The 23,262-nt window shown below is 44.4% G+C and overlaps 1 protein-coding gene across 1 annotated transcript in view; it reads right to left on the reverse strand.

Moving 5' to 3' along the window:
* The window catches only part of Gramd2b (GRAM domain containing 2B), a 61,181-nt gene extending 41,950 nt beyond the window's left edge, over positions 1-19,231 (reverse strand). The window contains exon 1 of the mRNA XM_057789122.1: positions 19,026-19,231. Coding sequence (XP_057645105.1) covers positions 19,026-19,108 — 83 coding nt within the window. The 5' untranslated portion in view covers positions 19,109-19,231. The remainder of the gene's footprint in view (positions 1-19,025) is intronic.
* Positions 19,232-23,262: the final 4,031 nt, after the last annotated feature.

Raw genomic sequence — 23,262 nt, forward strand, 5'->3', positions numbered from 1 at the left:
TATACCTCCAGCCTCTGGGGGTAGAATAAGCAGAAGGCTGAGATGTCAAACGTCATCCTTGGTTGCAGAAGTGAGAATGAGGCCAGGCTGGGGTACATCATGAGGTCCTGCCTCAAAAACGAGACGAAACAAAAAAACCTAAAACAAACCACTTAAAAGTTAGGATAGCAATGTTCCTCTGCCTCCAAAGCCCTTGTAGTTGTTCGCTGCCAACAGGATGAAGTTGAAATGAATACATGGAATAGATCCTTTGCAAGGGACACTTGGATTTCTGGTTTTGAAGCCTAAATGCCTTAGATTGGGCTGCCTCTGCTTCAATGTCTCATGAGATCTGTATTTTTTTTAAAGATTTATTTATTTATTATGTATACATTGTTCTGTTTGCATTCTTTTTTTAAAAGATTTATTTATTTATTATGTATACATACATACCAGAAGAGGGCACCAAATCTCATTATAGATGGTTGTGAGGCACCACATGGTTGCTGGGAATTGAACTCAGGACCAGTGGAAGAGCAGGCAGTGCTCTTAACCTCTGAGCCATCTCTCCAGCCCTCTAGCCTGCTTTTCTAACTTAAATTATCCCATTTCTTTTTTTTTTTTTTTTGTTTTTCGAGACAGGGTTTCTCTGTGGTTTTGGAGCCTGTCCTGGAACTAGCTCTTGTAGACCAGGCTGGTCTCGAACTCACAGAGATCCGCCTGCCTCTGCCTCCCAAGTGCTGGGATTAAAGGCGTGCGCCACCACCGCCCGGCAATTATCCCATTTCTTTAAAACTACATTTTGTCTCTGGGCTTTTTACTTTTCTTTATTCTATATATCTTTCTTTCCTCCTTACTCCATGGATGGCTGGGTGGCTGGGTGACTGGCTTTTGGTGTCCTTCTCTCTGTTTGCATTCTTGCTTGCATGCCAGAAGAGGGCATCAGATCTCATTATAGATGGCTGTGAGCCACCATGTGGTTGTGGTTGCGGGGAGTTGAACCTTGGGAAGAGTAGTCAATGCTCTTAACCTATAGCCTGTACTGTTTTTCTTTTGGTTTTTTTTTTTTTTTTTTTTTTTAAGATTTAGCTCTGGTTGGGGTCACACCCTAAATGAAGTTTGTTCTCTGACTTCTCAGCCTTTCTGGATCCTGAGACTGACCCTTCTGTCTTCGTCTTCTCTCCTCGTGCCCTGTGAAGTATGACTACCATGGCAATACTATCCCGTTAGTACTTGACTTAAAAGTTACGAGTGAACGAATGCTTGTCTTTTCCTGCTTGGTCATCAGCCCCGGAAGGGTAGTGTTCTGGTCCTGTCACATCTATGTGACCCACAAAGGTGTAAAGTTACTTGCCTCAAGAACTGCATGCCCCCTAAAGTGCAGGCTATCTGAATTCCCTTTCTTTGCCACTCACTGTCATCAACAGTGGCAGGCAGGGATGGATTTCACTTGAAATCTCCTGGGCTTAGGAATACTGGCGCAGGAAGGCCGGAGACATTTTCTCCTGTGGGATGGACCTTGCTCTGAGTACTGAACTAGTGAGGGCGGGTGACAAGGAGGCAGCCACCGCCCTCCAGTTCTTCCAGGAAGTGGCCAGACACAAGGAGCTTGTGAAGATAGGGAAGTTCACCTTCACTGAGGAAGCTTCCCCAGTCTTTCTCAATAACTGGGTGAAAGGTAGTGGAATTGGTCTGGTGACCGAAGCCAGATGATCTTACCACTCTGCTGGGAGTGGCCACTGGGCTACAGTGTGGACTTTGTTTGAGTTAAAAGGGCAATGTGCAGATACCGTAGGCTCAGGGAACTAGAAGAAAACAGGACGGGATTTTCTCCATTTATTCCTTCTTGGTCATGGGGGAGGCTACAGAAGAGTCTCCTGCAGGATCTGTAGCTGCCTAGGAAGCCTGAGGCAGATTCCAAGTGTGACATCCTCCCAGGCGATGCCTACCTACCATAATTCAGTGTCTTATGAAGAGATGTGGGTTTCCTCTGACCAGACCCACAGGCCGTGTCTCATCTGCATGGCCTGAGCTGTTCTTTGTTATGTTTTCCTCCAAGTCAGAATACAGACTTCTAAAAAGACTTCTGGAGGGGGGGGTCTATGAACTGGTCACCTGATTGGAGAAAGCCAGAAACTAAAAAATGCAATGGTGGCGGGTGGGTTTCATTAGAAAAATCTCAACTGGCCTACTTTTTGAGATGACTAATAAATTTATATCCTAATGAGGTAATAGAAGGCAACTGTTCAAGAGAGGGAAAGCTACAGACTCTGACGCTGATCCAGTGTCACCTGTGTCCCTGCCAACTTCACCCACTTCCTCTTGATTTTGATGCAAATCCCCTATGCTATCTTTTCATCTGTGGCTACTACAGCGTGTACCTGGAGACGATGGTTTCTCAATAACCAACAACGGGGCTAGGGAGATGGCACAGTGGATAAAGCACTCGCTGTGCAGCATAAGACCAGAATTTGCATCCCCAGAACGCTGGTAAATCACACGTGGGTACAGCTGGCCAGCTGTAATCCAAGTGCTCTCAGAAGGCAGCAAAAGGGGATTCCTCAGAGCAAGCCAGAAGCCTAAATTTGCTATATCTGTGAGGTCGGGGTTAACAAGTCAGAGAACAATTGAGGAAGGTTCCTAGGAATCCACCCATATGTGCACACATGTGTAGGCATGCCCTCAACATGAGAGCACACATAAGCATACACTTGTACACCCTACACGTACACATGCAAAACCAGTAAACAAAACTATCCCAACAATAAAACCACAACGGTAAGTCTGAAAAATGATTAGGAGTGGCAGATGATGTTTCTAATGGAGTTAGATCCAGATGTTTTTCTTGGGGTGGTACTAACGCTGTGGAGGAGGAGGCAGGAGCCCGGGGACTAGAACATCTCTTAGACACACTGCTAGACACTGGGTACCAGTATGAAATTCAAGGTCCACATTTCCTATGCAGTCCACAGAGCTGCTGTCAGGGGCTAGGGACCCTATCTGCTCCGGCTATTCTGGGGAGAGGAAGAAACAGAAATGCCACTGCCTAATCTAACATCTGGGTCAGATGGGGTCTTTTGGAGCTAGAGAAAGAGATTCCAATTACATGGGTCATCATGAATGGAGTCATAACTATAATAGAATTTATTGGCTAGGCTGGAAGATGGGACCATACATAATGCCACAGCTGTCCCTTTCCTGTCACCCTGTCCTATGCCGAAGGGACAGTTCTGAGAGAAACCCAATCCGTAGTAGACACGGCAATCTATCAACACCTTTTGTTAGCAAGGTTGCGGACTGGGCTGGTTCCAAGTCTGTCTGGGCTTCTGTGCAGATACTCTCATCTGCCTTTGAGACGGCAGGGTTAGGTCGGACCTCCCAAACACAGTTCCACACCCATCTGAGATATGTGCCGTATGTGGGCTTCAAACGAAACCCGGAGAGCTGGTGCAAAAACTCAGCTCTCAGGAATTTTCATCTTCAGAACTGATGGGTGTAAAGAATGTCTCGGATGAGGGCTATCTTCTTATGGCTGTCAATCAAACGCCTACAGTGTCCTCTTTATGATAAACAACTCCTATGCAATCACTGCAACCATAATGCCAGTCTCTCCCCAGATGGCCTCAGATACCACACAGGCGGGAAGGACACGGAGTAAATTCACTTTTTAAGGCAGAGAGCCAACTTGTTTTTAAGGCAGCTATTTACATAATAGAGTATCCAAAAAAAGCAGAGGCAATTGGAGGGGTCCCTCTCTGGTCTGCCCTTGAACCTTCCTATCGCCCACAATCTTAGGCTTCCAGATTCCTAGCCCCCATGCAACTGCGTCCCAATAACATTTCTTAGGAATGATCTTTGAAAAGGGTAGGTCAAGATCATGTGTGGGACAGTGTCAGAAGGGAGTCAGAAGACAGATCCGTGTCCTCTATAGGTCATTGTTTTATGATCTTAGTAACACAGCATGGACATATGAAATGAGGTCTCCATGACAGCAGAGAGGAGGCCAGTGTTATAGCAGAGACAGCAATGGCACAGTAGTCCCTCCTTGACCATGGAAAATAAGTTTTGAAATCACGAATTAGATGTTTTGAAACAGCCAATACAAACTGCAGATTGTATTGAATCCTATATGTACTATGTTCTTCCTGTGTATACATATTTGCGATACAGTTTAACACACGAATTAGGCACAACAGAAATGGAAATAAGTTCTACTAAAAATAGACAGCATGGAAACAGCCAGTATCGTTATTCTTATAATCTGGGACCCAGTGTTAATTAAGTCACATAAAAGTCACTTGCACGCGGCCACTATGGTATCATCACAGAAGCTGCAAGGCTAGCTAGGTGACTAACAGGTAGATGGCGGATAGCACCTAGATATCCTGGAAACGGGGTCTGGGTGGGAAGAAGTGGACAGATGGAAGAGTTCAGTCTGAAAAAAGAACACAATGATCAGCTGGGTGGTGGTGGCGCACACCTTTAATCCCAGCACTTGGGAGGCAGAGGCAGGCAGATCTCTGTGAGCTAAATTCCAGGATAACCAGTGCTGTAACAGAGAAACCCTGTCTCCAGAAACAAGAACAAAAATGAGAGAGAGAGAGAGAGAGAGAGAGAGAGAGAGAGAGAGAGAGAGAGAGAGAGCGCACAATGGTTTTGATACCTACTCTGTACCGTATCTTAAACTGGAGCAAATTTCAAGTAAGATTTTAGGATGTGTTTGCAAGCAGCAGATTCACATTCAAAAAAAAAAATCTTATAACACAAAAGTGAAAAAATCTTTAAAACAAAAGTTTTTAAAAAAGTCTTATAACACAAGAGTGAGTGGACACCGGGAAACGCATCTTAAATTGAGTTTTGGATAAATTTCCTTTAAAGTTATGACTGATGTAAAATACTTGGGTGCAGGAATTAGATTAGGAGAGTGGATTCATACGCTACATGCAAATCCTGTCTGGTTTTGTTTTTCTAAGTATTCGGTGGGGCAGGTAATCTCCTTAAAGTGTTTTTATATGCATGGCAAGAAAAAGAATTCTTTCTTAGGATAGTAGGAAAATTATATATGTACAGAAAATGCATTAAGATTTTTACTCCAGCCAAATAAAAAGTGTTTGTGATTGATCTGGAAACTAATATAATCCTATGACCTGTCACAGCTATTCGAGTGATGCTGTTGTTTGGCATTGGAGCATATGGAAGTACATTTTATTACGAGCCTGTAACTGCTAACACGTTTCTAAGCTGACTCTCATCGGCGGAGCTCTTAGAGAATTAGAGACTGTATAGTCTGCTCTCAGAAAAACTATTTTGTGATTTCCCATCACTATGGTACCTGTGAAGTCCGATGGGGCATCAACATCCACATCTGTGTCTCCCTGTTGTGGGGTTAAGTCACCTGACTTAACCACGTGAGGGGTACGGTTGAAGGGAAAGGCTCGGAGATTTCCACAAACTGCTATCGGGACACCTGTATATCGTGGTATGACGGCAGAAGACCAGCGGCATACACGCAGTAGTGACAAGGGCAACACAATAGAAGAGGGATGGCCATGACTCAACCTCTCAAGCAGTCTCCTCGGCACCCAGAGGTGAGCCCGCAGCTTTGGCAATCTCCATCCCACAGCCCACATGCTGTGGGATGTACAGCCTGTGACATACAGCCTGGTTTCAGGCTCAGTGGTCCCAGGCGTTACAGAACTTCAGTCTGTAATGTAATTACAGTCTTCTGGCTGTTACATCTCCACTAAGTTCAGCCAACTGTATCTTAGTGTTGAAAAGACTTTGATGGCTTCTGTGAAGTAGGCAGCCAAGTTTAAAGGGAAATGGATATTCTAAACCACTTCCTAGAATAAAGTTTTTCTTTTCTCTTGCCATGATAATAGATGTTCATTTTAGGAAACCCAAAATGGTATCAATGGGGTAAAATAAATAAACTGTCAACGACACAAAAAAAGCACAATTTACACAAAACTGTCCTTGAGAAAGATCTCAGTGACCTTCTTCCCAGGCCCGCTTCAAGGAACAGAAACACTCAAAACATTTACATGCAATTTTAGGACCATGTGATTTTTTTTCAATTTTAAAAATTATCTAAGGTATCCCTGAGTTTATATTCTACTCCAAAGAATAGACATAAATGACACCTTCATAAATGCTACAAAATATCCCATTATATTAATGTATTATTCATGCAATAATTGATGGTTTATAAACCTCATCCAATATTGATGGTTCTTTAGCATGTCTTGTTTGACTATCATATTTTCTTAAATTTCACTCAATTTTTCCTTTCATATTTCTGAATTTAACTCCATGAGCCTTTTTCTGCCCCAAACTTACATCAGGGTTCATGATGTCTTCTCGTACTTTTACAGTTCTTTTGTGTATAAATATATGATCAGCCAGGAACTTATTTTAATTATGCAGTAAAGAGGTTTCTTAAACGGCTAATCAGTTACTTCATCTTCTCTCCGCTGATCTGAAAATACTTCCAGAGAAATTCGGACTTCTTCCTGACGCTCCATCCCAATGGCTTCACCACGATGTGCTGGGGCCTGTGTTTCTATCATTCTGACGTCACCTGGGCATTCCAAAGCCCTGCTCTTTCAGAGGAATCTTTGGGTCATTCCTAACATCTTTCTGAGAGCCAGGGTTAGTCTGCAGTTGCACGCAGATGTCAGGAACTGTTGGCCACGTCCAGCTCTCCTGAAGAAGGTAAGCCCTTCATTTATCCAGGTCGTTTGCTTTAGTAAGCACCCGGCTTTACACAAGTCTTACCAAATTCACTACTAGGCATTTTATATTTTTGGTTGCCTATCTTCACCTCTTTCTCCAACTTATATTTTAACTCATCGCTGGTAAGAAAGCTGACTGGTTTTTCTGTCTTTTTCTTGGCAACCAGAAAACTGATTTAACTCTTTAGTTCTAGGTGCACTTTGGCTAGTTCCCCTGAGTTTAAAACGCAACACAATAAAACTCGGCCTCTATTCAACTCTCATGTTGAGAAAGTCTGACATCCCACACATGACTCTTGACCTGGCTGCCTTTATTTCTTGCTGCCCTCATCCTCTGACACACATTGGTCCTGTGAACTCTGACACCTGGGTCCTTCAGGTTCGTTTCGGTGGCAGCTCAAGACCCTGTAACCTGGGCTGGAGAGATGGCTCAGCGGTTAAGAGCACTGCCTGCTCTTCCAAAGGTCCTGAGTTCAATTCCCAGCAACCACATGGTGGCTCACAACCATCTGTAATGAGGTCTGGTGCCCTCTTCTGGCCTTCAGGCATACAATCAGACAGAATACTGTATAAATAATAAATAAATAAATATTTTTTTTTTTAAAAAAGACCCTGTAACCTCTATTGTCACATCACAGATAGCACTTCCTGTCACTATGGCTCGGAGTGCTCCATGCAGTGATCCCCCACCAACACGTGTCTCTAACACCTCAGCTGTTTGCCTGTGCTCACGTATTCTACCAATTCCCAGCCCTTGCCACTCCCACCTATGCTTTAAGCCTCAGAGGCAGACAGCTGCCCTTGACGTTTCTAGTTCACGACGCCTTCTGAACTTGGCTTTCTAAAGCGCTTGGATTACCCGTGAGGTCAAGTCACGTCGCTCATCTGCTACACCCACTAGGTACACCACGTTCCTGCTGACGCGCTCAAGCCCGTCTTCAACGTCATAATCCCCAGGTTCTAAGAAGGTCGGAGAAACAACCCAGTTCTTACTGTGGACTCAGCTGTTCTCAGAATCCTCTCCTTCCGTTCTCCGAGCTCAAGTTGCAGCCACACATCACACTTCTGAAGCCCTTAACCAAACATGGTTCAGCTCTCCAGACCAGCAGTTCTCCACCGTCCTAACGCGGAGACCCTTTGATACAGTTCCTCAGGTTGTGGAGAACCCCCCCCCACCATAAAATTAGTTTCGCTGCTACCTCATAACTGTAATTTTGCTATTGTTATAAATTGTAATGTAAATGCTTTTGGAGATAGAGGTTTGCTGAAGGTTGAGACCTTTGACCTGTGACCCACAGGTTGAGAATCTCTGCTCTAGGTGATGGGTCCATGTCATAACTAAGAGAAGCCTGAGGTTCACAGACAACAGCTGTGTGTCTCCTCCTGACCTGCAGTTACTCCATCGGCACCGAAGACACCCATCTGTTCACTCCTCCAGCTTCAGAAGGTGAGGTCTCTTTAAATCCGGTTCAAGGACATCTCTGACACCCCAGGTGTGTTCTTCCAGTTTTCAGTTACCTGTATTATCTGTTCTCCTCTCTGCTGGCCCCTCCCCGACTTCTGCACAGGCTCACAAGTGTCGTCAGTGGTGAACTTCTTCCTTCACGTCTCTGCCAGGCCTTCTGGAGCTGCTGCAGGCTGTACCTGCTGACTTCGCTTCCCTCATTTTCTATTACCCAGCACACAGCAGTTTGGCCTGCAGGTCTATTGTTTGTATCATTGCGATTTCTCCGCTGATGTACGTTGAACTATCACGTGGTATCCTGCTAAAAGATTTTTTTTTTTTTTGGTTTTTTTTTCGAGACAGGATTTCTCTGTGGTTTTGGAGCCTGTCCTGGAACTAGCTCTTGTAGACCAGGCTGGTCTCGAACTCACAGAGATCCGCCTGCCTCTGCCTCCCGAGTGCTGGGATTAAAGGCATGCGCCACCACCGCCCGGCCAGATATGTTTTATATATGTTAAAAAATAAATTTAGTTTAAAAAAATTCTATTGATTTCTGTCTTAACGTTCTTAAGGACAGTCTTTGCCAGAGACTCCCCAGTGCAGTCTAACAACGTAGGTGCTTTAAAAATGTCCCTTAAATTCAATTACTCCGCAAACACAAATGTCTTTCAGACACAAAGGGTACTACAAATGCAAGAGAAGTGATCCAGGGGACAGCTGCTACTCCTTGGTGTTTGCCTAGTTCTACTTCTGAAGAAAGCTTTTTCATCTTGTTTTGTGTTCTTCAACTCAATGAATGATCACTGTCAGACTCTAAGTGTGCCAGAGACGCCTGCAGCGCTATTGATGATGAACTTGGTCCTCACTTGTGTTACAGGCTAAAGTGAGGTTACTCACTCAGGCATTTCTACCGTGACTCCATGGCAACATGGGGTCATGGGAATGCAGCTGAAGGCGATAAGGACCTATCGTTTGTGAGGGGGAGTCTAGCTTTGTTCCAGAAGTAGTCCCACCTTAAACAGGTGTGAATTTATTTAAAGGAAGAAACTAAAGAATTAATAAAGATGCCAAATCATGCAGGAAAGCGAGGATCCTCTCCATAGCTAAAAAGCTGCTTCCAGTTCGTTCAGGCTAATAGAGTTCTCTACACAAAGGCACCAAAGAGTGCTGAGAAGTAGGGCAGCTTCTTCAAAGACCTATTCCTTAGTTTGGCAAGGCTCTAACGAGCCAGGTCATTCCTCTACAAAGGAGGGAGTTGAAGGCTGGAGGAGAATGGCTCCCCTAACGTGTCAAAGCATTGGTTGCAGAGCCAAAGTTGGAAGTCGAAGCAGGAAAGGGATATTGGCTAACAGAGCTCCAGGTCCCCCTTTTCTCATTTTCTCTGTTCAAGACACCCCCAAATTCACATCAAAAACACACATCTGAAGGGACAAGTGGCTCGGTGGGTCAAGGTACTTATTGCCGAGCCTGTGTGAGCTGAGCTCAAATCCCGAGGATCTGCATGATGGAAAGAGAGAACTGACTCCCACAAATTCTCCTCTGATATCCACAAGCATACTACAATATGTGTGCATGCACCCACATGTGCTCGTGTACACACGGGTGCGTGCACACACAAATACACACAAATAAAATATTATAATTTAAAAAACATGCCCTTGCTGGGCGGTGGTGGCGCACGCCTTTAATCCCAGCACTCGGGAGGCAGAGACAGGCGGATCTCTGTGAGTTCGAGGCCAGCCTGGTCTACAAGAGTTAGTTCCAGGACAGGAACCAAAAGCTACGGAGAAACCCTGTCTCGAAAAATCAAAAACAAACAAACATGCCCTTGAGCTTAAAAGGATAGCATTTTTATTTTTCGGTTCATCTATTTCATGTGTGAGTGCTTTGCCTGCATGTATGTTTGTGCATCATATGCCCACCGGAGCCTGCAGAGGTCAGAAGAAGGTGTCAAATCCCTTCGAACTGGAGTAGCAGATGGCTGCGAGCCATTTGGATGTTGGGAGCTGCACCTAGGTCCTTTGAAAGAGCCTCTCCAGGCCCTCTACCATTTTTGTTGTTTTTTGAGACTGCCCTCTGAGTGCTGGGATTAGATGCATGCACCACCACCGTCAGGCTTCCTACTTTATTTTTTAATTATGTGTATCTGTGTGTCTGCGCACATAACTGCAGGTTCCTGCAGAAGACAGCTGTCAGAACTCTCTGGAGCCATGGGTGCTGAGAAATGAGCTCCAGTCCTCTGGAAGGGCAGAATATGTTTCTAACGGCCATCTCTCCAGGCCCTCTACCTTATGGTTTGAAGCAGGGTCTCTCGCTGAGCCTGGAGCCCACTAGCTGGCTAAAGAGCTTCTGTCTCTGCCTTCCCAACGCTGGGATTACAGATGTGCTCTGTTGCTCTTGTGGCTATTTGAACTCAAGTGTCTACTGCTGTGAAGAGACAGCATGACCACGGCAACTCTTATAAAGAAAAACATTCCACTGGGGTTGGCTTACAGGTTCAGAGGTTTAGTCCATTGTTGTCACAGCAGGAAGTGTGGCAGTGCACAGACAGGCATTGTAGGGAGAAGCAGCTGAGAGTTCTGCATCTGTATCAGCAGGCAGCATGAAGAGAGTGACCCTGGGCCTGGCTTGAGCATCTGAAACCTCAAACCTCACCCCAGTGGCACACTTCCTCCAACAAGGCCTAATAGTGCCACTTCCTATGAGCCCATGGCGGTCGTTTTAATTTAAACCACACAGGGTTCTTATGTTTTCATGGCAAGTACAATGAAAAGCGTGCAGATTGATATATGTCTCCAGTCTCCTAAACATATTTAACGCTAATGCCATATCAGTATTGATCTGAGTCTATCAAAAGAAATAAAAACCATTGTAGAACAGAATAGCAATCATAAAAACATACTGTTTCCACAGGGGCATTGAGCAGTAATTCTAGATCTGGATATGCAGAAATTATTGTGGATATTGCCAGAAACTGTCATGTTATTTTATTGTCACAGCTTGTTTTTTGATTTAAAAAAAAATCTTATTTACAGAGAGGTTTAAAGGTATTAAAACAATTCTTGTCCTCTTTATTCACCAAAATTGGCTTCAAAAAACTTCAGACTGTTTCCAGAACTTGAATTCTCTTTCAGAAGAGGGAGTCCTTGCCAACCTAGTGGCTATTCTATCAGGCTTGGAAAGTAACTCTGCAAGACGGATTTTCAAAAGATTTTGTGAAACTTTAAGCATTCTTGGTCAAGTTCTTGGGTTCCGCTGGCGACTACTTTAAAACAGACGATATTCACAAGCTCTTCAAACATTGCTCATAGCCCTGCACAGAAACATTCTAGATTTGTGCAAAGAAGAACCGAATGATGGGATTTATCTTATTTTAAGGAGATAGGGTCTCTCTGGTTAGCCCTGGCTGTCCTGGAACTTGCTACATAGACTAGGCTGGCCTCAAAGAGATAGAAATCTGCCCGACTCTGCCACTAGGGTGCTGGAATTAAAGGCATGTGCCACTATACCATACTTCAACTATAGGCTTTAAAATAGGGGATTTATGAATAACTACAGTGCCCACCATAAAGCAAAGCAGCAACAGAAAAAAAAAAATCACTTCTATTCTGTCAGAACAGAAGGCAGGCGGATCTCTGAGTTCTTGGCCAGTCTGGTCAACAGAGCGAGTTCCAGGACAGCCGGGGCTATGTAAAGAGACTCTGTCTCAAAAGCAAAAAAAATAAACAAAAGAAAATGAACTGAAAACTGGGACTGCTCAGTTAGGAACCTCTGTTTCCACCGAGCTCAGAAATCCACTAGCTAAGGTCATGAGATGATCATGTTCTGATGGTTTTGTTAGTGTTGGATCAGTGCAGTCACTGTATAGACACTAACTATGCTGCAAAGACACTTGGGAAGAGTGGGGTGTAACAGCAATGCCTGCCACTTACTAAGCTCAGCTGTCCAGATGTGCGATCACCCTTCAGCCTCATGCAAACCCCAATACAAGTGCAGAACTTTTATCTCTGATCATGCGTCACATTTTGGCCAATGAAATACTACATATAAAACAGTGGCCTATAAGACTGTAAAGGATCTAGAGGGCTTGGGAGACATCCCAGTGGGTAAAGCACTTGAATTCAAGCACAAGGACTGGAGTTCAGATCCTCAGAACCCATAGAACGCCGAGAAAGGACGATGGATGGTCAGCCTGGGAGGGCAGAGACAGGATCTTTAGAGCACGTTGGCCACAGAGACGAGCAGTAGTGGCAAGCTATGGGTTTGATGGAGACCCCTTCTAATGAGACGGAAGGATGATTGAGAACGATTCCAGACATCAGCCTTAGGCCTCTACAACGCATGGGTACCCAGGCGAATGTGCACCCACACATGTGTTTACACACCTTCAAATATGCAACCCCTCAAATGTGCATCCACACACGTGTGTTTACACACCTGCAAATATGCAACCCCTCAAACGTGCATCCACACACGTGTGTTTACACACCTGCAAATATGCACCCCCACACCTACACACACCAAACGTGCATACACACGTGTGTTCACACACATACACACACACACACACCACACATACACATGAGAATGGAAAAAAGAAAAGCATACAATAATGAATTACAATAATTCCTATTGAATAATTAAAAATAATTCCTTCGACATCACAACATTATAATGGTATCGTGATGTGCTATGTGTTGATGGTGAGGTTGGTGCAAAGAAACTAACTGTAGGACCAACTGTATAAAAGCACAGCAATATTATTATAAGGTACATAGTGTTTGATAACAAAAACAAACTTTAAAAAGTATTTCCTGCTATGCTTTTTATTCTTTCCAAATTTACTCTCTTATAAAAAAAAAAAGATTACTGTCAGTCAGGCAGGTTACACCCTCTGCTAACGAGTTCTTGATTGCATCCCTTTTTCGGGCTGAATTGAATCTTTTACTGTCTCCTTCACTAAGGCCCCAGGGGGCAACAGATAAGCCCATTACAAGAACAAGCAAAAGGCCCGGGTGTGCAGCAGTCTGGTGTAAGTAAACTCTCTGATGTTCACACCAAGGTGGAATCACCCAACGGTGCCATTTCTCCAAATGTGTTTCCCTCAATGCACAACACAAGACTCTACGTCCATTTGAAACTCAACATTGTAGGAAAACAAAACAAAGCACCTGATTATGGCCTTAAGTGGCAATAGAATAAAAACATTTGCTTTATTCTATTACAAGAAGTGTGATATACCCAAAATCAAGATAATGAAATATACAGTTAAATTATCCTCTTTTGATCAGAAAAAGGGCACACTGCACTCTAAACATTTTTTGTATGGATTTTTATTTGTGTGTGTCTGTGTGTCTGTGTGTGGGTATGCTCACATGTGTGAGGGTAACTGCAGAGGCCTCAAGTATCAGATCCCCCTGGGGCTGGAGTTACAGGCACTTGTGAGCTGCCTGAAGTAGGGTGCCAGAAATCAAATCTGGGGTCCCCTGGAAGAGCAGTATGTGCTCTTAACTATTGAGGCATCTCTCCAGCCCCAGGTACACTGCATGCTAACGTCACATATGCAGTTTGGTGACAAGAGAGTCAACTGCCTCAATGCCAGCACAATGACTGCATACGTTGTAGTGATTGGGCAAGCAAACACACCTAAAAATAGCTCACAGAAAGTCTGATTCAGACAAGGAAAATGTGACCGTCCCCTGACACAGTCAAGCTGAATGTCAGGTCTAAGCCTGCCAGATTTCTTAATTAGGGAGCCATGGGTCTCCACCTCCCTAGCTCACCAGCAAACCATATTAAAAGCAACCATTTGCAGGTCACTTTTAATCAACTCCTGAGATATTTAATGAGAAAAAAAATGTAGTTAGTTTATAACCCTAACCCGCTTAGGGTAAAGACACCCAAGAGAGTCTAGTGGGCAGCATGCGGGTTGTTATGTGCCAACAATTTCCAGCAGCACTTGGTACAAACTAAACCCTCCATAAACAACAAATAATTATTATGACAGCAACAGCTAAAGTCCATCCATGGACGGCATGCACACAAGGTGAGCACGGATAAGGAGGGGATGTTTGTGGCTAGCGGTAGGTGGAAGGCTGTGATTGAAGAAAAATTTGAGTTGATTTCTAGATATAGAAGAGAGAGGAGAGAAAAACCTCTGCAAAGGAGCAGAGGCGAGGAGAGGGACGGACAAGGACAGCTCCTTATTCCTTTTGTACATTGTCTCCTCTGTGTGTTAGTTTTCTAAGAATACTTTCAGACTTTAATTTGCCGATTATTGATTGTTTCCGGTGCTGGGCCTCACATAGGCTATTCAAGCAGCCTTCTGCTGAGCTAACACTGTCCCTTGTTGCTAGTGAGTAGTTTAAATGCACTTACTTTTGTTTTATATGGATGGTGCATGAGTGTTTTGCCTGCATGTATATAACTGTACTGGGCATGTGTCTGGTATCCATGGAGACAAGAAGAGGGCATCAGACCTTCGGGACCCTCTGGGACTGGAGTTTATGTATGGCTACAAGCTACCATGCAGGTGCTGAGAACCAAACCTGGGTTCTTTGCATGGTCAGTGCTCTTAACCATCTCTCCAGCCCCCTTAATCGATACTTTAAAATGACTGACTAATCATGACTACCTATATTTATGGGGCACACGCACACCCAACACAGAATGCGAAAACTAATCAACATATTCCACACCTCACTTACCTATCATATTTTTAGGATGAGGCATTTGGTATTTTTCCACTTTGAAATATACACTTTGTTTGTTTGTTTGTTTTTCGACACAAGGTTTCTCTGCAGCTTTGGGGCCTGTCCTGGAACTAGCTCTTGTAGACCAGGCTGGCCTCGAACTCATAGAGATCTGCCTGTCTCTGCCTCCAGAGTGCTGGGATTAAAGGTGTGCGCCACCACCATGCAGCGAAATATACATTTTTATGTCACTTTAGTTACACTACTACCCAACCTATCTCACATTAATTCTTGTCTTCTATCTGAAGTCCTCTTCATTACCAATTACATGCATGCTGCTTGTGCATGTGTGTACCACGGCACACGTGGCAGTCAGAGTGCAATTTTGGGGGCCAATCATCTCTTTCTAGTCTGTGGGGCCCAGGGACTGGATTTCGATCTTCAGCTGACTCTACACTCTGAGCTAGCTTGTCAGCCCTGATACGCTGTGGTCTGAAAGGCACCTCCCCATTCCCTCCCACTCCACACTCTGGCTAACTATCATTCTGCTTCTATGACATCAGGCAGTAATTGTTATTCTGAGCTTGGCTTGGTTCCCTTAGCCTAATGTCTTCTTGGTTAAATCATGTCCCAAATGACAGGATTTTCTGCCTTTTCGAAGCCAAATAGCATCCCTATACCATATTTCCCATTGGGCATATGGATACATTTTATTTATCCCTTTGTTTATTAATAGGTAAAGGATGATTGTGTAGCTTAAGTGTTGTGACTAATTCTGGGATGAACATGGTAGTGCTATATGTTACCTCTTTAATACAGGCCTGCAAGCATGACAGCCTCACTATAAGTGATGTATGGGTGGAAAGGAGGTTGAGATGGTCTATGCATGTCCAGAATTAGAAGGATTAAATTTGGGCAGAGAACTCTGTGTTTTAGAGCAGGCTATGGAGAGCCACTCCGACGTATAGACTCTGAAGTAAGGACCAGGGATAAATTACCATTCAGTGTTTATATCTAGAGAGAGAGGATGTGGGCTGGAATCTGAGCTGCTGTTGTATTCATCCTGCTCAGCTTCTCTCTTATTTGTAAAATGGAACTATAACAATCCCTGTCTCATTCTGTGAGTGTGAAGTGTCGAGCATCTTCCCTCTCACACAGCCAGCGTTCTCAATGATGCCCACTGTTATTACCTAGGAGGCTAGGTTCTGCGTCACGAGGCGGAGCAGTTAGGGTGCCGTTTTCATAGGTTTCCCACAAATGTTTACTGAGACAGTTGGAAGTCTACAGGAGTAAACACAGACGTCTGGTGAGCTAAAATGATCCCAAGTGACATCATCACACTAGGATACCCACAAGGACATTCCATTCCCTCTTTAACTCTTATCCTGCCTGATACTAGAGAAACAGTTGAAGAGCTCAAAAGGAAATGTCTAAAATTTAGACGGAAGCAAAAATGACTCCGGCTGGCTCAGAAAATTCTACCTTGTAGAGACAAATAAGTTAGCAAAATTTGCCACATTTTACCAAAGACGGCAATAGACAAACATCTCAACTACATGCAAGATTCAGTTAGTAGTCAAACTTTTTATGGTACCTTGTCCACTTCATGAGGCAATGGCTACATTTGAGCCTTGCCTGTCCTACCGCCCTTTCGAGTTCCAGAAGGACAGATGCAAAACCACATTTACCTTTGAACTGACCACATGATTGTACAAGTGGGTACTGCGGCGCTTGTTAACTGAAATGAATTTGTGAAACGGACTCTTCCAAATGAAAGGAAGGCTGTCCTGGAGCTATGAGCTTCAGTGTGGTCTGGCTTCTTATCGTCTATGAAAATATTTCCCAAATATCTAAGCTTCGAATGAACAAAACTCGCACGGATGCTAGAGCAGAGTTTCCTATCAATCGGAAGCGTAGCCTTATCTGAGGATCTAGACAGCTGGGACGTGGAGATTTCAAAGCCTGGCAGCTGTTTGGTGGATCTGAGCCACCATTCCTTGGGTAACTGGATGTAGATTGCCTTGGGCGCAGCTTGGACTAGGAGTTTCAAAACCTAGCTTCTCGAGCCCTGCTTCTGCCACGCAATGCTCCAGTCGCTACGCCTGTAGCATGGAGAAAGGACTGTCCATACTGAGCTTTCTCTAGAGAAATAAAGTATATGCAAACATGATAATGAGCAAAGGAAACAGGTGGTATTTAAGAGTTCATCTCTTTCTTAGAGCTGAGTTATTTATTTAGTCAGTTCATTTTTGGTGTTTTAAGACAGGGACTTTCTCTGTAGCCCTGGCTGTCCTGGAACTTGCTATGTAGATCAGGCTGCCCTCGAACTCATGGAGAATCTCCTGCCTCTGCCTCCAGAATGCTAAGATTGAAGGCATGGACCTTCATACCTGGTCATAGATCTGAATTATTATTATACAGTTAGGGTTTTATTTTAGGGTGAGAGAAAAACCCCACATTTTATGGGAGTTTTACTTCTGGCGACCTTGTCCCTTCACCAACATGAACGGGAAATACACTTCTCGACCTTTTTAGTAAGACCAAGTGAAGGATGAGGAACATTAACTTAAGCTGCTGGACACTGGACAGCAAAGAAAAGAGAGGTCAGGGGAACAGAGACCTAGGAGAGTGTATGGCCATGGCCTTGAAACCACAGACCACAGCTCTTCCTCCCAAATTTCCATGAAAACGCAACGGATGGAATCTAGAGCTGTGGTCCCTCACCTCCCTAATGCTGCGACCCTTTAATACAGTTCCTCATATTGTGGTGACTCCCAAGCATAAAATTATCTTCATTGCTACTCCATAACTACAATTTTGCTACTGTTACGAATTGTAATGTTAATAAATATCAGTGGTTTCCACTGGTTTTAGGTGGCCCCCGTGAAAGAGTCATTCGACCTCCAAAGGCATCGTGATCCAGAGGTTGAGAAACGCTGACCTAGAGTCTGCAGCCATGCATGAGAGTTGAGGACTCTCATACATGTGGAACAAGGCGGTGATTCACAAAAAGAAAAAACAACAGCAACAACAAAACACCTAATGATGGTCATAGAGATTGAGTCTTCACTATTAAAAATGATCATCGATAGCAGTATCAATAAAACATTCTAGGCTCACCCACAACTTAATAACATGAAAAAAAGGGGCTAATTTAGATATTGGTTGCGCCACTAGCTAAAGTTGCGGTGATACATTCTGACACATTCCGGCGATAGAGCAAATCCACAAAGAGTGACTCTTTTTTTTTTCCTTTTAAAAAGAGGAACAAGAATAAAAATCATTTAAAAACCACACCTCTGGATTATTATTTGGATTAAAACCAAAGCATTTAAAGTAGCACAAGAAAGGAAAAAGAGTTTCCTTACAGGACGTAAACCCTTGTGATGGAAACATTTGTTCTCAGTGTGAAGAATTTACAGGTCAGATCTAATGTGCAAACCTAATATGCGCGTCAGTGCTTCAAGAGCACAGGCGCAGCAGTATTTGAAGTGTTTTTGTCTTGGTACATACTTCAGCGTTCCTTTACAACACTATAAAAGGCGCGTGTGTGTGTGCGTGTGTGTATGTGTGTGTGTGTGTGTGCACAGACTGGGGCTGGGGGGAGATAAAGTATACTTGTGTCCAACTCTCTTGTGTGGAAACAGTGAAGAGGAGTTCTGAGAGACAGCCACGAACTCTAAATCAAACAAACTGCACGTTATTGTGAAAGCGATCAATACAATGACATGCAACAACCAGAGACACCTGGATCTCCCTGGATATCATTCAGAAATACAAGAATTGAAGCAAATTTTAGCGTGATCTCTTGACATGGCGCCAAGATTTGAGAATTTCCCCGAGAACTCTTTGGGGAATTATGAAACATCGATTATACTTTCGCATGCATTCTCATCACCACCGGACTGCAAGATAGACAATGCATTCTTTAATGAGGGCAGGAAGGGAGAAAGGAAGAGAAAGAGCTTGAGAAGGAAGGAGGCGAGGAAGAAGGGATGGAGGGGGAGGGGAGAGAGAGAGAGAGAGAGAGAGAGAGAGAGAGAGAGAGAGAGAGAGAGAGAGAGAGAGAGAGAGAGAGAGAGAGAAAGACCGTGTCTACACAAGTTTAGAAAGCCTTTCCCATTGGAATGCCGGCTAGCAATTCGGTCTGGGCGCGTCCCCCCAGAGGTCACTTACTGGGCCGGGCCAACTTTGCCTTCTCTCTTGCCGAGCACTTTGGCGGGCTTGGCGTCCTCCACCTCTTGCTGGAGTTCAGTCATCGGGATCGCGTCCCGGGCGCACCCCAGGACTCGGCTCCCAACTCGGGGCTCCCCGCTCCCGGCCCTCTGAAGCCTTAACCCTGCGCATCCAGGGGGCCGAGCTCCGGAGCCGCCAACCTGGACACGTTGGAGCGGGTGCGAGCCAGGCTGGGAGAGCCCAGAGGGAGGGAGGGAAGGGGAGGGTCCAAGCAAAGTGACAGCCCTTTTCCCCAACCCACGAAGCAGAGGGAGAGCAAATGGAAACCTGTTGAACTCGTCTTTCTGGGAGAGGACGCTAATTGGCTAAGCAGGTGAAACATTTGCCTAACCAGACAATGCAGTAGCCGTCGGCTGCTTTGGGTCTTCTCCCCCCCCCCCCTTGCGGGTAATCTGGGGTGGGGGTGGAGAGGGTTGGGGTGGTAGGGCGGGCGTGGGGTTGGGGGTAGACTAGACAGGAAGTGGACCGCACTGAGTGGTGCGAGCCCACACCAGTGACCTCCGAGCCGGCCCTCTGCCTCGCCGAAATTATCCACGTATATAGTGTTGCCTCACTGGGGACACCCTCTCGGTGCTAACAATAGAGACCCTCGGTTTGTCAGGTGGGGACAAAAATAATAAGTTGTCACCTTCTTAACCCCGGCTAGTTCTTCGGTGGGTAAGAGATGGGAGAGGCAGTGAAACAATCATCGAAACCTCCTTAGCAATCTTGGCGGGTGTGGTTTGGCTGAATAATATTCCATTATCAAGTATGCATCTTCCATAGCACATGTGTTTTTATGCATATACGCATGGAGATTTGGGGGCGCCCCACCTTCCGCGGTTCTGAATGATGCTGCTATGAACCCCGTGACTGCCTGCCTGTTCAAGTCCGTGCTTCCATTCCTTCGGATGCTTATCTAAAAGTAGACGTGCTGAATCACATGGTCCTGGGTGTTTAATCTTTTGCAAAGCCATGGTCAGACCCTTTAGATGCATGAATAGGCTAAGTATTCAGGTGTACCCTTACAGCTGAGTTAAAGAGCTCTCAAAGACTCTATAGCGTCTCACATTAGGACGTCAGTGGTGCGGCTGTAACTGAGGCAGAGCTAGGGGAGGTCATAGAGATGGAGCTTGTGGGTAAAGTTTCAGAAGTAGCCTGCTTTGTTTTACCTGCGAAGTTTTCATTACATCACCAAACATCTAATTGTTTATTCTTCCAGATATTTTTTATTTTATAAACTTCACTATAAAAAATGGCAAATAGATAAAAATGTTGCGTGCACGCATACACACACACACACACCCCAGAAACAAAGTCTATACAAGTCAGTGAACTTCTCTGCAGGCTGGGGAGTGGTGGCGCACTTCCCAGCACTCCAAGGGCAGAGGCAGGCAGATCTCTGAGTTTGAGGCCAACCTGGTCTACAGAGCGAGTTCCGGGACAGCCAGGGTACACACACAAAAACAAACAAACAAACAAAAAACCAAATTGACATTCAGGACAGAAGCTCTGGCACCTCACATTCAAGTTACACTTTCAGTATTCAATATATTTTGTGCACTTATCCAACACCAAAATCACAAAGATTCATGACAGAATCCGAACTAGGAAAACACTCAGCTTTATACCTTCTTTTATAACTCAGGTTCATCACCTGCATGCAGTCTTTTTCATCTCCTAATATTTAGATTTTCATGTTCCCTTTTCATGTTGTATGGTATCCGCATGTACATTTATTTACTTATTCCCATATATTATTGACTAAATCCCACAGATGAGAGAGAACATGTGTTTTTTTTCTTTCTGAGATTATGTGACCTTGCTTAATATAATCCATCCATTTTCCTATCCTACAATTTATCAAACTCCATTCTCCTTTAGAACTGAGTAGTATTTCAACACACACAAACACACACACACACTCACACACACACTTTTCATGATCCATTTGTCCATTAATGGCTAATGAGGTTGAGTCCAATTCTTTGCTATAGTAAATAAAGCAGCAATAAACCTGGGGGTGCAAATGTGTCTGTGGTAGGGTATGGAGTTGTCTGGACATGTGTCGGAGTGAAATAACTGCGTTCTGTGGTAATTTTATTTCTAATTTTTTTTGGAGAAATATCCAAACTGATTTCCACAATGGCTGTAATAATTTGCACCCCACCAACAGTGATAAAAGTTTTCTTCCAATTACCATACAACCAAATCAAGTTCACGGTGTGTACAATGTGACGACAATCAATAAGGAAGTCTCATGTGTAGGACAGACACAGACGACGTTGCTTAAGATGTGATTTTGAAAGTGCTTTGACCTTGCACTTCTATGAAACTCATTACTTTTCTTCCTTCGGGCCTCTGGAAATTCGTATCTAAGATCCAAGAAGAGCTCCAGCTCATAGTCTTCCAGTTATTGAAATAACTTTGGTAGAGAACTCTGAACTCATGTCTTTGGAGGTAGAAGCTTCAAACAGTTTAGAATATCGGTCAAATGTTGACCTTTACTTAGCATTGGTCAGAAAACGCCGCACACAGGCACGCTTGTCTCTCCCAGTTCAAGGGCAGAGTTCAAAGAATGGGTTTGGAAATTTGAGTGGAGGTGTGGTCGTGGTGTGTGACCAGATGGCTACTGAAGTCACAGAACATGGCAGGGTGTATGTTTGTTAGTCAACATGACTGTGCGTTACCTGGCTTCGCAGGCCAGGAAGGTTACTCACAGTCTGATGATACATTTTGGAAGGTGCCTATGAGTTTCCGAGATTAAAAACTGGAGACTCTATCGTAATTTAGACATGCCCAGTGTTCATGGTCAAAGTATCCCTGCTTTCAGTGACTGTCAGTTATCTGAAGGGGACGGTGGGACGACTTGGAGGGATGTAAGAAGAAAGCTGTGCAGGGACACTGGAGAGCTTCATTCTAAGACTTCCAAGTTGTCAGAGTCAAAGTTGAGAACTACTGCTGGAGGCTAATCACTTTTGGATGCTTTGTCATATTAAATAAGAAAGTCTGGTGAGCACGGCCCTTACAGTGGAAGAGCGAATCATAGGCCAAGGGACACCTGCTGTGGAGCCTTTAAAATAACAAAACATTTCAAATCAACAGGATGGTTTTGAACCAGTATTTCCCAACCCAGGTAACAGTGTATACTGGGACATTTAATCACTCGAGATTTCTGCCTACAGATGAAACAAAACCTATGTTTCCCGTCTGTGTTGAGAGGAAAAGGGCAGCGTGGCAAAGGGTCCTAGGGCCGGAGGGTAGCTCAAAACCACCAGCGTATATCCGGGTCTCCAAGAACATAGAGGTGACGCAAAACCGTCCTCATTTCAGAGCTCTTTAGAGTTTCAAAAATTTCCATTGATTGCTTATTTATTTACTGTTTTTAAGGCAGGGTCCAGAGTCCTGCTCGTCCTGAGCTCTCTCTGCATTTGGCTTGCATGTGGTGCTGAGGACTGAACCCCAGAAGCTGTGCCTGCCAGGCAAGCACTGTACCCACTGAAGTGTATCTCAGCCCTCATTTCAATACTGCGCAAAAACTGCAGCGAATGATGCCATGTGCTACGGTATAGATAAATGTTCCTTCCAAGCCTGTGTGTTAAAAGGTACGGTGCCCAGCTCAGGAGGGCAGGACTGTAGAGATGGTAAATCCTTAGGGATGAGGCCTAAAGACATGTGGTTCAGTCACAGGGGCCTATCTTCAAGAATATTGGGAGCCTGACTCCTCCTGCTTTCTCTCTTTTGCTTCCCTCCTACCACAAGATGCGCAGTTCCCTCGGGAATGCTCTCTCTCCACACTACACTTCCTCTTAGCAGCTTCCAAAGCAATGACACAACTGGTCATGGACCACAATCTTCAAGACTGTGAGCCCAAATGAACCTTTCCTTCCCTGTAAATTGATTATCTCAGTTATTTTGTTATAGTAACGAGAAGCTAGCATACCACCTAAACAATAAATTGAAACCTGCCCCGTAGTTTAAAAACACCTGCCTATTTTCTAAACGGTAAATGTTATTGACCACAGTTTGTGAGTGGGAAGGCTTTCAAGGTCATCCAGATGAGTTCTGCACACTTTGGATAGAATCCAGGCTCTTAGGCCTTGTGAGGGAAGGACCTGGTACTTGAATTTAGGTCTTCTGACTCAATGCCAACTTCTTTTCTTGTTTTTTTTTTAATGTTTATATTTCTTATATTTTT

Source organism: Chionomys nivalis, chromosome 14 (assembly GCF_950005125.1).
Source record: "Chionomys nivalis chromosome 14, mChiNiv1.1, whole genome shotgun sequence".
Taxonomy (NCBI): domain Eukaryota; kingdom Metazoa; phylum Chordata; class Mammalia; order Rodentia; family Cricetidae; genus Chionomys; species Chionomys nivalis.